The 15237-nt window shown below is 39.0% G+C and overlaps 1 protein-coding gene across 4 annotated transcripts in view; it reads left to right on the forward strand.

Annotated features, from left to right (window-relative positions):
• The window catches only part of CABCOCO1 (ciliary associated calcium binding coiled-coil 1), a 98820-nt gene that overhangs the window by 32788 nt on the left and 50795 nt on the right, over positions 1-15237 (forward strand). For 3 of the 4 annotated variants that reach the window (XM_053949397.1, XM_053949400.1, XM_053949399.1), the window contains exon 1: positions 14945-14998. The exons of the other annotated variant lie outside the window; for it this stretch is intronic. In XM_053949397.1, coding sequence (XP_053805372.1) covers positions 14981-14998 — 18 coding nt within the window. In that variant the 5' untranslated portion in view covers positions 14945-14980. Of the gene's footprint in view, positions 1-14944; positions 14999-15237 lie in introns of those variants that run through there. 4 annotated transcript variants of the gene reach the window in all.

The raw sequence follows: 15237 nt of genomic DNA on the forward strand, positions 1-15237 counted from the left end.
AGGCTGGAGCAGCCTGTCCTTGGAGGATGGCACCCCGTGGAAGAGTGACCCACGCCACAGCAGATTTGGGAGGACTGTCTGCCTGTGGGAGGGACACACATTGCAGCAGGTGCAGTTTGGCTGCTGCTTGTGGGAGTGAACCCATGCTGGAGAAGTTCACTGAGAACTGTCTCCCATGGGAGGGACCCCATGGTCTCAGAGGGGAAGGCCTCATCTCCCTAAGTAGTGGAAGAAAATCTTGGTGATGAACTGACCAAAACTCCCACACCCTGTCTCCTGCACTGTCAGTGGGAAGGAGGGAGGGGCTGGGGGGAAAAGGTGGTTTAAGGTCTTATTTTGCTTCTCATTATCCTCCTTTGATTCTGTTAGCAATAAAATTTACTTTGCAACTTAAGTTGAGCCTGTTTTGCCCCTTGAAATATTTTTCCTGGTCCGAATCTCACTCATAAAGTGTTCATTATTTTTTTTTCCCTCTCCTCTGCCCAGCTCTAGTAGGGGAGGGTGAGTGAGTGACTCTTGTTGGGTGCGTGGCATTGGGTCAGTGTAAAACCAATGACAAAAATTTAATGACAAAAAGTCATTAAAATTTCAACTCTTCTCCTGCCCTCCAGTTTCTGAAGCCTTGAAAATCTTTGGGGTTTAAACTAAGGCAAGAACATACTATGCATCCATTTTAATACCTCCTTATGGCCCCACAACAATGTCTAATATTGTTGTTCTTCTTGGGCAATCTAAGTTTTCTTTCTTAGTTTTAAGGACCAAACAAAAGAAAACCATCTAGGTGCAGCCTGGTGCAGGCAGAGAGGCCTGTGTAAGGCACTAACTGTGGTTAACACTAGGTGTGCTGGCCATGTGTGGGTGTTCCAGCTCATGACCCCACAAGGAGGTTGGGTATCTTCACCTCCTCCTAGGACAAACTTTAAATTGGGTTTGCTCTATGCTTTTTATTCTTGTCAGTCCTTGGATGTGATCTCAGTGATGGTATCGAAACCCTTCTCTTTGCCAGTCCTGAATTTGATATTGTGGCTCACTTTTTCTTCCCTTCATTGTCTAGTCTTGCTTCCTAGGACTATCTCTGTACAGCATTATAGAGATCTGTGTATTAGCTGGTCTTTTTTTTTTTTTTTCCTTTGAAATTAACATTATAACTGCAGAGGCTGTAACCCAGGATATGTTTGGATCATTTCACAGCAGATATCTGAATCCTATTAGTGGGTAGTGAGGGTTACAAAATTCTCATACTCTATCCTAAAAATATTTGTGAGGATTTTATGAGTGCCTCTGCAAAACTATTTAATTCTGTATTCTGACTATCTGGTTATAAAGTTCATTGTATATTAGATTTGGTTTATGAAAGAGACAGCAAAATTCAATGCATTGAATTAAAATCCTGAATAGGAAATATAAAAGCATTCCTCCTGGATATATTGAGTTATGAGTTCTGTGACTGAACATTATTATTTATATTTGGTGAATTATTTATTCCAAATAGATTAATTATAAAGATGACTGGGAACAAAACAAGATCTCCCAATGTATAGTTGCTTGATTCTGGGGGTGGGTGGTTTTTTGATTATCTAATCTATTGAGAGAATCCATGTGTCTTTATTATACTACTTAATGGCCTGGAAACACATTACAACAGCACAGTAGTTTATTTATAGCTATATAAAGTTGAATTACTTTTAATGAGACATTTGCATACAATTATTGCAATCACTCTGAAATGGAGCAGCTACCTCAGCACAATTTTGAGACTTTGGCTCAAGAACTCTGAGGATTTCCCTTTACAGATGCTGGTAAAAGTAAATTTTTTTTTAACAATGCTTCAGACTGTGGTACATGCTCTACCACTGTTTCTGGAGGGAGGGAGCCCATGTTGCTCCAAATTAAACTGTAAACACTGATTCCCCTGAGAAGTCCAATAGGCTCAGTGCAAAATACAAGCAACTAATATTTTTATGGATGTCAGCTCTTGTAGTAAGTCTGCTTTCTATTTCAATTAATATTTTGCATAAATCAGTGTCTCAGTAAAATAAGCAACACCACACTGAAAAGAACACAAGGCAACTGTAATTAAGCCATATGTTTAGTAATGTGCTGAACAAACAATGGAAAAAAATTACTCTTTGGTTACTAAATCAGTTATAATCAACCTCATTCCACCCACTCATCCACCTCTAGGAGCTGATAATACAGCTGTAGATAACAGGAACAAATCCAGCAACTAAATTAATAAAGCAAAATTGGTGGTTCAGCTACATGTGTTGGCATGAATGTATTGCTCCCCACAGCTTTATCTCTACAAACATCTTTTTGCTCCCAGAGGGCACTTTAAAATCCATACTGGTAAAATAAATATAAAGAAATTACTCAGCTTTATAATTACAGCATCATTTAAGAATTTCTCTGCCTTTTGCCAAATGGGTTGAAATATGATGGATTATTGCTAGCAAACTATTTATCTCCCATAGTCAAAGACAACCGATGGGCTAGTATTGCTTTAGTTCATACCCCATGAATAAGGCTCTCGGAATATCTGGTTTGCTGTCAGATAGCTTGTCAAGCTCACAGTGATGGCCTGAGAGAGGGTATTTGTGGCACAGGAACTGCCATCACATGGTGCAGGATAGCAAGTCAATGTGATTCTGCCACTTCAAGGTAAATACTTGATAGTAATAGGGTCATCTTTATCAAACCTTCCCTCATAGATGTGGGCAGAGGCATTTCCTGCCTACCAGAGTAAAGGGAAAGATGCAATGGATGGGTTTAACATTTTCCAGAGCCTGAAGGCAAAAAATACATTCTTGTTAGCTTGGTAACTGGTCATGGCTGCTGGCTGTTCTGCTGTGGTGTATCACTGGTTCCTGCCAAGAAGGAGTGGTGTTGATAACTAGGAAAGCATTGCAAAAGTGCCTGCTCCATGTCCATGTGGTCACAGTAAGGAGCATGGCAGCATCCTGGGCTCAAGGCAGCCCCCCTGTGCCTGTCTGGGCTCCAGTGTGAACAGAACCAGAGCACACAGAGCCCTGATTCATTTTCATGTGTGTACAGGCACAGCTGGAATACATACACAGGCCTTTATAACTCTTGGGAGCTGCAACAAGGGAAGGTCAGCTCAGTTCCCAATGGCTCTGGTTTGGTTATCCTGCAAATTGTAGTATTCATGTATGGCAGGAAGTGTCTGGGAATTCATTTCAGGTGAAGTGCACACAGATAATGTGTTTAATGCTTTTATCTTATTAACCTGTGACTATTAGATGGTGAACTATTTGAAGAGCTAAGTGCTATTTAACAATAAAGGATATTTCCTCAACAGCTATTTAATAGTCTTCAAAGAGTAGACATAGCTTATGGGTATAAAAAAGAATGAAAGGAAGAAGCAAAAGTCTCTAATTCCTGGGTTGAAATTCCACTGAGGTGTTTGTCCAAAGAAGGAAAATCCAGATCCCCAGAGCTCATTCCTAAAGAGAATGTAAAACTTCATTACTTTTCTGTATTTCTTATGTAAGATTCCACTAATCAGGATTTCCTGGATAAAGGAATGTCAGCTAAATCTTAATTTTTGCTGGCTTCCCACAGAGTAACAATTATTAAATCCAATAAATACCAATATATATGCAATGCTAAAAGTATAATTCTTATTGTAGGAGAAAAAGCTTTACAGCTTTACTTGTAGTTTATAAATATTAATGAAATAATTTTTAGTAGAAACTTGTGAACTTAAAAAATATTTAGAAAGTGTGTGTAATTATTACATAATGAAATCAAGGGTTTGAAGGAAGTGGAGACAAATCCTGAAAGAAAATCTAAGTTTGTTTGGAAGGTTTCAATACATATCTTCAGTGATTTTTAAAAACATTTTAAGTTCTAAGTTACATTAGTGCCTTGATGATATTGAAAATCTTGAGTGCCTAGTTTTATATGAAAATAATTTTTAAAAAACATTAGTGGTTTGATCAAAACCACAAAAATTAGTGAGAATTTAAGTTAAGAGCTGGAAATGAAAGTACTTATTTTCATTTTTTTTAATTCTGCTGTAACCAATCTGTGTACATTGGACTGACTTTGCTCCAGCTTTATTTACTCCATAAATATACAAATGTCATGATATGCTAGTAGGTCCAGCTTGGAATCTTCAGTGAAATTGCACTATATGGGCTGTGGATGATGATGAGATAATAGACACAGACATCACTGGACCTTATCCATCCAAGTTAGCTAAAAAGCCAACTCCAGCAGCAAGCTCATGTCTCCTGTTCCTGCTTTGAATGTTTGGGGATAGAGGCTACAGTAGCACCTAGATAAAAACAACATGAAACCACAGAGAAACAGCAGTAGCATGGAAAAGTTGTCAGTGGCTGTGGCTGCAGATCTGCATTTGGAAGTGGAATGGGACAGGGGTCCTACAAAAGCCCAATTGCTTTTTTCAATATTTTATTGTAAGGTAATCAGAGTAATAAAGGGTATGCAAATAATTCTGGCATTGGAACACCATGGAATTCCTTTAGCATACAACTGCTCTTCTAGGGAATGATTTGGGTGCAACAATGTGGATTCTGCTGCACCAAGGTGAGATAGGTTTCCTGATGAGAAGCAACTTGAGGACTGTTGATGAGTAAGTAAGTACATCTGTCTGTACTGCATAGGCAGTGGAGGCAAGGGTTAAAAAAATCCCAACAGTTCTCAGCAGACCTGAAGTCATTCCAGAGTAAGTAGTACCCTACTGCTTCTTGCATTTCATCTTTTCTCTATTGGCAGATGGAGAGCATGGGAAGTACTGTGACTGCATGAAATAAACCCAGGCGTACCAAACAGACCATGTGGCAGCTTGTTTGAGAGGTCAGTTCTGTGAGCTGGTGGAAGGGGTCACATCTTGTCCGGTGTCACCAGCTGGCGCAGGGCTGCGTGTCCTGGGAGTGATCCCGGAGTGTTACATTGACAGAAGCGATGCCAGGAGGGCTCAGGCAGCTGAAGGCTGGGAGGGTGAACAGGATGTGAATCAGCCCTGAGCCAGCTGCCCTCCAAACAGCCAAAGCTGCTTCAGTGCTGCTGCTGAGGCACTTGAGGAGTGTGCACAGCTCTACAGGGACAGTGGGACACTGGTTGCTGCTGGGGACGGGGTGCTGGAGGAGCTCTTACACCTTGCTCCCTGGCATCCGCTCTGCTCAACTCTCTCAAACTGTGCTTCAAGCCATTTAAATCCTTTGTGCCTTATGGTGGTACAGGCACTGTGAAGTGAGGGATGTCTGAGTTGCCCCCAGCTGGGCCAGCAGACTGAGATCTGGGGCATCAGCTTCCTCCTAGGAGTGGAAGCATTGCCCTCCTGAAATTACAAAAAACTTGGTGGTTTTACAGTATGTTTACATACATTTAAAATATAATGAATCAAATGGAAGTAAAAGAGAACAAATGTGGACTTCATGAAGATCTATAAAGTGTCAGAACTAGGGAGAAAAAATTGCAGTAATGATCTAGCAGATTAAAATAAGTTACTTTGCATTACTAATGGACAGTTTATATTGCAAAGCCACTGTCCCATATTGCACACATTATAGAACCTCCTTGCTATCTCAAATAGATAAATAACATTAGCACAAAGCCAAGATTTATAGCATGCATGACTCTCTCTCCATTACTCTTTTCCGACTAAGTTTCTATAACTCTTTCTGTTGCATATGAATCACTTCACTGGCCAAGCTAATTCCTGGATTAACTCCCTTGGCTCCAGTGGAAGTACTCTAAAGATGATTTTGAGGTGTACACTAAAGCAGGTCATACAGTGAATAGATGGATGTTATAAAACAAAGCACTTGTGCTAATTGGCAATGGCATCATCCCATCAACCCCAGAGCAAGTGGATTGTTCCTAGCCTCTGTTACAGATCTCTATTACAGACAAGTAATTTCTTTTTTTTCTTTTTCTATTGCTTGTATTCTAAAGCAATTAGCTCCTTGGAAACTATTTTTCCTTTCAGCTGAATACAAATGCTATTTCTGCTTAGGTTTTTACAGTTACTACTTAATATATCTTTGGTTGTTCTGGTGGAAATGTACTGTTGTACTTGGACTGTCTGTCACCTTCCAACTAAAGATCCCAAAGCATATGGCCCATCTTATGCCTCCCAACACTCAGAAAGTATATAGGTAATTTTATAGATATTTAAGAGACAAGAGGATTTCAAATTCTGTCTTGTCTGGAAAATTCTAATGGATTTAGAGTGCTTGCCTTTTGGGAATGATCCTTGCACATTCACATCCCAGATGTTCCTTCTGGTGGAAACCTGAGTATTGCTTGGTGGACTGTGCATCTAAATGGAGTTTCTGTTGTGGGTGGAGGTTACATCAGTGCACTGATGGTTTGGTATGGGCCTGGGTCTGCTGCAACAAGCTGTTATATTTCTCCCTAACATGTGTTTCACATCAATGCAGAATTAGCACATCATCACACAAATGATCAATGCCGGGTTCAGTCCAGGAAGGAACCAAATTTAAAAGGAAACTACATATGCATTATTTCAGATTTTTAAGTGAGAGCTGCTGCTAAAAGGCTCATAGAAAAATCCTGGCACATATTGAGGTAAGAAAAAAGTCTTTACAGTTTTAAAATTTCAGATCAATTTTTTCCAGAGTTCTCAGCAACATTAATCAAGATTTAAAAAAAAAGCCTAAGTTGTGTTAGTTATGCATATGTAATGATCTGGGAAATGTGGAAAATCTTAAAATGATGAGGAAAAGAGTTTGATATCCTATTTAATATTTAAGTTCATTGACACCTCCCACCCTTAAAATTAACAGAAAGCTAAACGGTGCCTGAGCTTTTTAAAATGCATATGAACTGACACTAAGTATGAACATTTTCAGTCTTAAAGGAATAAAACTGAGAAAATGGCAAGCAATCAGAAACAAAAGTTACATTACATGCCTAACTATTGTATCTATAGTGACCACTACTACTGCCATTATAATACACAAGAGAATTTGAAAGCATTTAGATTTGCCTTTTCAGCTGACAATCTGCTGCAGGTGCTATGCCATTATAAATGACTATTCAGCTGTTATGTGTTATTGTCTAAATCACCATTTTGAACCTGAAGTATAAGCTGCACAACACATAGATCAAATCTAAGAAATTGGCTCTTGTTTGCAATGTAGTTATTTTAAAGGAAGAAAATACCCAGTAAATCAAACTCACAAAGAATTTTAATTACGCTACTTGTTCCTAGGAGCAGTATTACAGTTTTACATTCCAACACTGTGTGCATGGGAAATGTAATACACAACACCTGTTAACAATACATATGCTGATGAATGCTTGGCCAAAAATTGGTGTCTGTTTTTTTTTTAAATTATATAGGGTGGAGAGAAAGAAGGTTGAGTCCATTTTTTTCTGTAAGCAGACAAAAAGTATCTATTTAGTATAATGATTTATGTTTTACTATCAGATGAAATCATACATGGAATTTTTTTGGTGTAATACAGAAATAATTATGGTTGCTCTATCATTACAGGAGTGATAACAGGATTTATGCATAGCAGCAAAAAGTGTAGGTAGCACTGGAAAAATTGTTTCCATTATAATCCGCTACTTGCAGCCTCTGATTTTAATTTTTATTTGGCACCAAAAATTTACATGATTGAGTTCAACTTAAAAAATGCTTTATTTGGATTGCATTTAATTTCTCTGTATTTTCAACAAAACTTTTCACTGTGGCTGTGAGAAAAATATTTCTCTGGTATGTGTATAAAACATCCAGTTACAGTTTATATTTTGAAACACAGCAGAGGTAGTGAAAATTGAAATAATCATTTATCAAGGGTAATGTCTGGCTTGGGTAACATGCAAAAGGTAGTTACCAAGAAGGAATGTGTGATCCATGTGCTAGCGTAAAAGCAAGAGGTAGAAGAAAAATTACATTGTGTGTGATAAACCCAAGAAATAAAACTTTGAGTCAGTTTTGTGTAGGAAAGCCTATAATCATCTTTGGAGCTTGAGCTTCTTTTAATCAAAGGGAGTTTGAAAATTTATATCAGAGGAAGGGAAGAGGCAGAAATCAGAGTTGAAAGAGCATCCCGATCCTCCATTTTGGGGAATTTCCATTTTTACTGCAGCTGAGTTCTAACTGCTAATTTTACAAATAAGTAATGGCTCAGTCCTCCCATCCTCGCTCTGGCTGAACTTCTGTGGCTTTCCCTGTGGATTGCTGAGCTGCTGCCCTGCTCAAGTGGCTGCAGTGCTGAGGTAGGGGAACCCTGAAAAGGACTGGGTGGGTGCATCGCTGCTTCTGAGCACACGAAAAGGTTGAGGAGAACTGGAAATATTACCCAGGCAGCCTAACAAAGCCGTGTGCTTCTGAAGAAAAATGTTTTCACTGCAGGGTTCCCAGGGAACAAATGGAGTTGTGGCCTTTACAAAGTACACAAGTGGTAGAAATACTTGTATACAAAGTCTGACTCACATCTCATGTAAAGAATAAGACAAACTTCTTAGTCTAATTCATTGACTCTAAATAATGTCCTTTCAAATGCCATCCCCAGAAGCAGCTTCTATTGGAGCTATTTTTTATCCTTTTGCCACAGATTGTTTTAAAAGAATTATGGGAAATGACAGCTGTAGAACTAAAGTTCAATTTTTCACAGATGAAACTACAAAATGCATGGAGTAATGTAATCCAGTCAGACAAGTGAGTAAATTATATCTTGGTTGCAACAACGCACCACTTGCTGAATATCAATAAGGATATGTTTCCTTCTTTAGAGTAAAAATATTTGCTGTTAATGTAAATGGTTCTGAATGTCCCTGGCAGTATAGGCACAGATGCCAAACAGCATTAAAACTGAGCAGAATCTCGTATATTTTCTTTGCGAGGAAGAGGAAGACCACGTTCCCAGATGTTAAAACAAGGAGAATGATTCCTTTTACATTGCTTTACCATAATGAAACTCCATTAACTTCTATCATCTTCTTTCAAATTTCAAGTAAATGAGAAAAGCATAAGCTCCGGTTCAAGGAACACTGTCAAACAGTGCACTCAGTTTTTTCATTCTCCTTCTAAATTTCCTAGGATAAGTATATGGGTAATGCTGCTCCCTGTGTACCCCTGTTCTCCATAACCCAAGTCATAAATGTCAGCAGAGTATATGTGAGCTGTGCCCCATCTTTCTCTTCCTTTGAATTTTCAGTTCCAAGATACTGAGACTAATCAGATTTCTACTCTAAAACAGGCTAATTCTGCCTCAGCTAAATCAATAAATTACATTAATGAATACCTTATGGAAGTATTTGACCCCTGCTCTAGAAGAAACCCATAATGTTCCATATGACATCACATGCAGAGCTCGTGTGCAGTTAAAGTGATATTCTTAACACAAATGTATGTGCTGGCCTTGGGTCCTCTGCTCAATGAGTTTTTATTTTTACAAGAAGTAATATACTTAAGCTCTCTAGAGCTCTGCAAATTCATTTTTTACATGCAACTACATAATCTTTTTGGAGTGAATATGAACATTAACTCCTCCTTGCAACTCTCTATAAACATATGCTTGCACAGCAGTTATTTCAAATTCAGAATCCAGGAAGGAAAGTGCTCCCAGGACTGACTACTAAGTTATATACCCTTTTATTTTAATGTACTTCGCCAAGATGAGTCCATAACCTCAAATGAGTCAGGGAAGAAAAGAGGAAGGGCAATAACAAACAGCTTCATTGTAATTTTAACCCTATTGCCTAGTGATCACAAAATAACCTTCATGCTTACATGTTTAAGGAGATTACATGGACACGTTCTTCCTGAGTGTGCTCAGCCACTCCTTGGGATTTGTACTCTGTGATTCCAAGTACACAGGTAGAAGACACGTGACACCGAACCCAATTTATTACTTGGATCTGGTGGCAGGGACACTTAGGATGTATTGCCAGGCTGCAGACTGACACATTTCACTCTCTTGGATAGACCTCTCTCTGTAAAATGAAGATACATTTGCCATACTGACTCTCCAGGTGTTGCTGCTGTAGTTGGGATCCTACTCCAAGACATCACTTAAACATGATGTTATTATGTCCCAGTAATTCAGGCTTGCTAGTCCTTATTAAATAACTAAAGAAATATTGAGACACCTTGGAAGCTGTTTGTGTAGTCCAACAAACAAGCAATTCACAAATAAACAAAAAATACAGTCACATTTAGTACACAAGACAACTTTAGTCTTGAGTAGCTATAGTCTCTATTAAAATCCCTCTGTAATTTCAGCTGGATGTATTTTTTCACTTGCTGCCCTACACTGTTATAGGTTATTCTAAAAGCTGGTTAACATCAAATGGAGAAGGTGTCAAAAAATCAATAGAGCTTCACAACAAAGGCATGAAAGAAGTAAAATATGAAACCTATGAAAGAAATTATGTTCTCATTTGGGGACAAAAAGGCAAGAACAATGGAATCAGCGAATTTATATTTTTTCTGTAGACTTTGCTGTGTTATTAAGCTGTAATACTTCATGCAGTTGTGTCTTTCTATTTTCTTTGGTCTGCCAACACAATGAAACAGTAGTTCAAATGGAAAAGTTAAGTTTTGTCTATCAAAATGAAATTTCAAGAGAGTTTGCCCAGAAGATTAATGTCTCATCTTTTTCATGGAGTAAAATATACTCCAGTTCCTGTAAATTTGCCAAGATTAACAGTAGTTTATATCTTTAGAAAAGATACAGACTAGATGGGAATCTGAGCTCAAATGGCAGTCTGAAAAGAGAACATATACATATGTATTATACAGAACCAATACTTAAGTATGTGTTTAATATATAACATTTTATGTAGAATATGAATATATATACTCCTCTATTTTACAAGTTTTATTTCTATTTGCAATTATAACTTGTTAAATTATTCTTTCTGGTGACTTTCATCACATTGGCAAATTCTGTTCTGCACAGCATGTCCTCCTGAAGAATTCAGCTCTGTCAATGAAACAATTCTCTCAACAAACCCAAAACCCTACACTAACCTTATGTTAAATTATTTCTCCATTGTCACCACTGTACTCATGGCTGTATAAGACTTAGGGGGCTTAAATTCACTCAAGGGTCAGTGCTCTTCTTTTTCTCTTGTCTTGAATTTGGGACTTCTGAGTGGATTGTTCTGGTTTGAATAATAACTATGAGGAGTCCTTGAGTTCTATAGAGATTTTGGGTTTTATCAACTGGTGACCTTGAGGGTAGGTAGTTTGAAACAGCTGTGCTCTAAATTATCCATATTGCTTTATCTTATGCATCAGGTCTTGTAGTTTAGGTTTTTGTACTAAAAGGTATTTAGAGTGGAGAAAAACCTAAGCTTTCTTAGTTCATACTGATGGTGTACTGCAATGTTATACACAGATTTACGTTATTCCTACAATTTAATGCACAGTAAGGAGTTGTCTTGAACTACTGGATTAAATAAAATCCTATTTCTTCTTGAAGTTCTTGTTGGCAAGAAAAAGTACAGGTCCCCTGGAGATGGGTTACATGTTCTTTTAAGTCTTTTGTATCTAATTTTTAGGATTTCTATGAACCTCAATTCAATTTCTTGGCAATAGATATAGCAGTCTTCTGGCTGTGATCAAGAAGAGAATCAATCTAAAATTCGCTTTTATCCTACATTGAGCCACTTCTCTTTATGATGAGAAGATAATGGAATTATTGATGGAATACACGTTTTGCTACTTTCATTTCTCCGTATGCATATTGTTTTGAATAATTGAAAAGTTATGATTTGCTACATTTAACTTGGACTTTCTTATTGCTGGGCAGAGTACTAACATTACAAGTCTCTCAAAATCACTGCCAAATCACATGGAAATTTGCCTACCTATTAATTAAACAGGCAGGAAGAGATACTGAGCTGGATTATGTTGACAAACAGTGAGCAAAAAAGAAGCAGCATCTCTCCATAAGCAACTCGGAACTCTGTCCTGCTGCTGATACACCAAAGCAGTTATCTTCTCCTACCTGTATCTCATTTTTATTGGATACTGCCTGAGAAATGGCAGAATTATCTTTTTGTTTCAAAAACAAGTTTCCCTGACAACCTGGAATTTGTATTTTTCTTTTCCTAGTGCATAAGCATGCCCAGATTTTTTTTTGTGAAAGTGTGTATCTATATATGTAAAACAGAAGAACATCACCTAGAGGGAATGCTGTTCCCTGGATAGACTATCTGCAAAGAATGTTACAAAGGAGCCAGGAGGGGGATGGTTAATTACTATGTTAATGTACTCATGTACAGTAATGCAGGGCTCTTTATTAAAGAGTCACGTAGCACTAATGTCCTGTTGCTTTCACAAATTGCCTATTTGTTACTAGGAGGGTCAATCCCAAATACTGTGTGCAAGTCCTCCACATATGCCCATGGTTTTTCCTCAATTCTTGTACCACAGGGCATGAGTATAAGCAATTTGTTGTCATGAGGGCTGGCAGCCAGGGGAGCTATATGTCCATCTGATGTTGATGTAACAAGCAAGGCTCTGCTAGGAATTTCCGTCTGCTTTTCATCCTGAATTTGCCTATGGCTAATTACTGTGCTTGGTGATGCTTAACTAAAAGTGACTGGAAACGTGTTTGCAATTGAATGTTTTTATAGGATCTCTGTCAATAGGAGGATGTTTCTGTGGGTCTGTTTTGTGTTACAAAACCTTTGCTTTGTAAAAGGCAGCTTCTGAAAATGCATTCCTTTTCTTAAATTAATAAGTTTCATTTATTCCTGAAATGCCAGGATCTCTGCAATGGGTAACAAAATCAGACTGAATGACCTTGATTAATAAAACTTTGGAAGACTCAGTGGAATATTTTGGAGCACTTGCAGCTGCTGGTTGTGTTCCAATTGCAGGTGCCCTGCCCTGTCAAAACTTTGCTTGCAGCTGTGACCTTTACTCCTCTTTTGATATGGACTTATGTGATGCAGGTGAACCTGCTCCCTGCCCAAAAGATGGAGTATCGTGATGAAGAGGAAAGTATTTCTACAAAGACAGCCATGTAGTTCATTGTGCAGAGAGCAGTGTGGAATTGCTATATTGGTGATGCTTCAGTGCATAATTAGCAAAATGAAAATTTGGCAACTTGAAGAAAATTAAGGGCAACCGCCAGGGCTGAGTGTTAGTGGGCTGTGTGGTGATTATCTTGTACAGGCTAGAAGTGGCCCAGACACCATCAGCTAAAGAGCTTTAATCAAAGACAGAATATAAAGAAGTGTTCCTTCCACAATCCTCATGTGCTGAGTGATACCAGTCTTGGCAGAGCATCTCCCAAACCTTATCTCTGGTTGCTTCTCAGACAAATAGAAGGGCACTTATGGTGTAAAGCCAGATTTTCAAATATATTCTGCCTAAATGACATATTTTAAATATTAAATAACAGACACTTTCAGGACACCTTTGTATCTAACAGAACTTCACCAGTGGAGAAAGACCTCTATTTTTCTCTAACTTGCAGTCTCTCTGATGATTAGAAATCATAGGAAATCTACCATGGTTACCTGTAGTAGGAAAGGACTATATCAGTGTTTTAAAGTCAGTATTTCTGTGTTGCACTTACAAGTTTTATGTTTGAAGGAAATCAAAAAAGCCACGTTAAATATTCACATACACATGAATGTGGTTTTGTAAACATGAAGGATCCACATGAAATTAGACAGCATGGCTTGATGCAACTCTTGAATCCTTTTTTTTTTTTCTATTTCTAAGCCTTCTGACACCAACTATCTAAAAATCTAAATTGAAAAGTAGGAAGTTTAGGAGCTCACAACTGGAAATGTGGTTTGAGCTTCAATCAGTGCTCAGCTTCAATCACCTGCTCAGTTCAGGTTTTGTGTAAGAGAGAATTCAGTCCTTTTATAACTGAGCATGAGAAACAGAATTAGATCTTTCTAAAGGCTTAAAGCCCCCAAGTCTTTTACATTGAAAATGTTCATGGAAGTCAATGGGCATTTTCAGTTCCAGAGGAACACAGGGTTAAGTCTAGAATCTACCTGTGACCAACTCGAAAACATAATAATGAATGTACACAATGTTACATTGCATCCAAACATCACACTTAATTCCCCAGTTTTAACACCTTACTACGTGCAGTGCTTGCAGCTCTGAATAATGTTCTGATTTGATTAGATTTATATACACTGTAAAAGGGGCAGTAACACAGCTGTGCAGCAGCCACAGAGCACAGTACGAATTGTAGGAATTCACAGTGCGGGCTCTATTTCTTTAAAATTCACAGTGTGGGGTCTATTTCTTTAAAATACTATGAATAATTCTACAAAACACGGCAGGATCCAGCTCTCTGAACCTCAAAGATTTCTGACTCCTTTTGGAAGCGCGATTGGTCTACCTGTGTCAGTGAGGGTCAGGGTGTTTGAGCAGGAACAGGAGCTACAGATGCTCCTGTTGAATCTCACACTATACATCACAATCTTAATGGGTCATGGGCATGTTCTTGTCTCTTGTGCCCCAGTTAGGACACAGGTACTGTACTTGGTGGTTTGCACATTTTAAGAAACTGAGGATGACAACCTTCTGAAGGTGGCAAACTGCTCCGAAGCAGTGGCAGAGCTTGAAACAGCTGCAGAAAATTCTGGCAGGCCCTTGCTTTATGTGAGGCACTGCAAATAAGTTATTTTGTCATACCAGCTCCCTCAGCACATCCATAAACTCTACAAAGTAAGTTACCTCTTTCTTTGTTCTCATTACTGTTCATCTACCAAATGCTTGCATTTTATTTGATATTGCGGGTAATTGCTATTACTCTGAATTACTGCTGCTGCATGCAATGCAAAGCTAACAGAGAAAAGGTTTCGACATACTTTTAGTTCACTACTGTTCCAAATTCATTAAAGCAAAAGGAGGAGGGGCTGGGCCGGGCCGCGGTGCCGGCGCGGCCGTGAGGGGCGGGCGGGGCTCTGAGGGGAGCGGGCGGGGCGCGGTGAGGGGCGGGCCCGGCCGTGCCGGCGGCGGGCAGCCATGGCCGACAGCGTGCAGGTAGCGCTGGGACGGGAGCGGTTTGTGTTAAATTGTCCGTGCTGAGCCAAGGGCCACAAGGATGGTGAGGGGTCTGGAGCATCTCGCTTGTGACGAGAGACAGCGGCAGCTGGGCTCGCTTAGTCTGGAGGAGATTGAGAGGGGTCTTGTCAATATATTTACATGTCTTAACGGTCGGGAGGATGGTGCCAGTTTCTTTTCAGTAGTGCCCGGTGACAGGAGGAGTAATGGCCATAAAC

The sequence above is a fragment of the Vidua chalybeata genome, chromosome 8, assembly GCF_026979565.1.
Source record: "Vidua chalybeata isolate OUT-0048 chromosome 8, bVidCha1 merged haplotype, whole genome shotgun sequence".
NCBI lineage: Eukaryota > Metazoa > Chordata > Aves > Passeriformes > Viduidae > Vidua > Vidua chalybeata.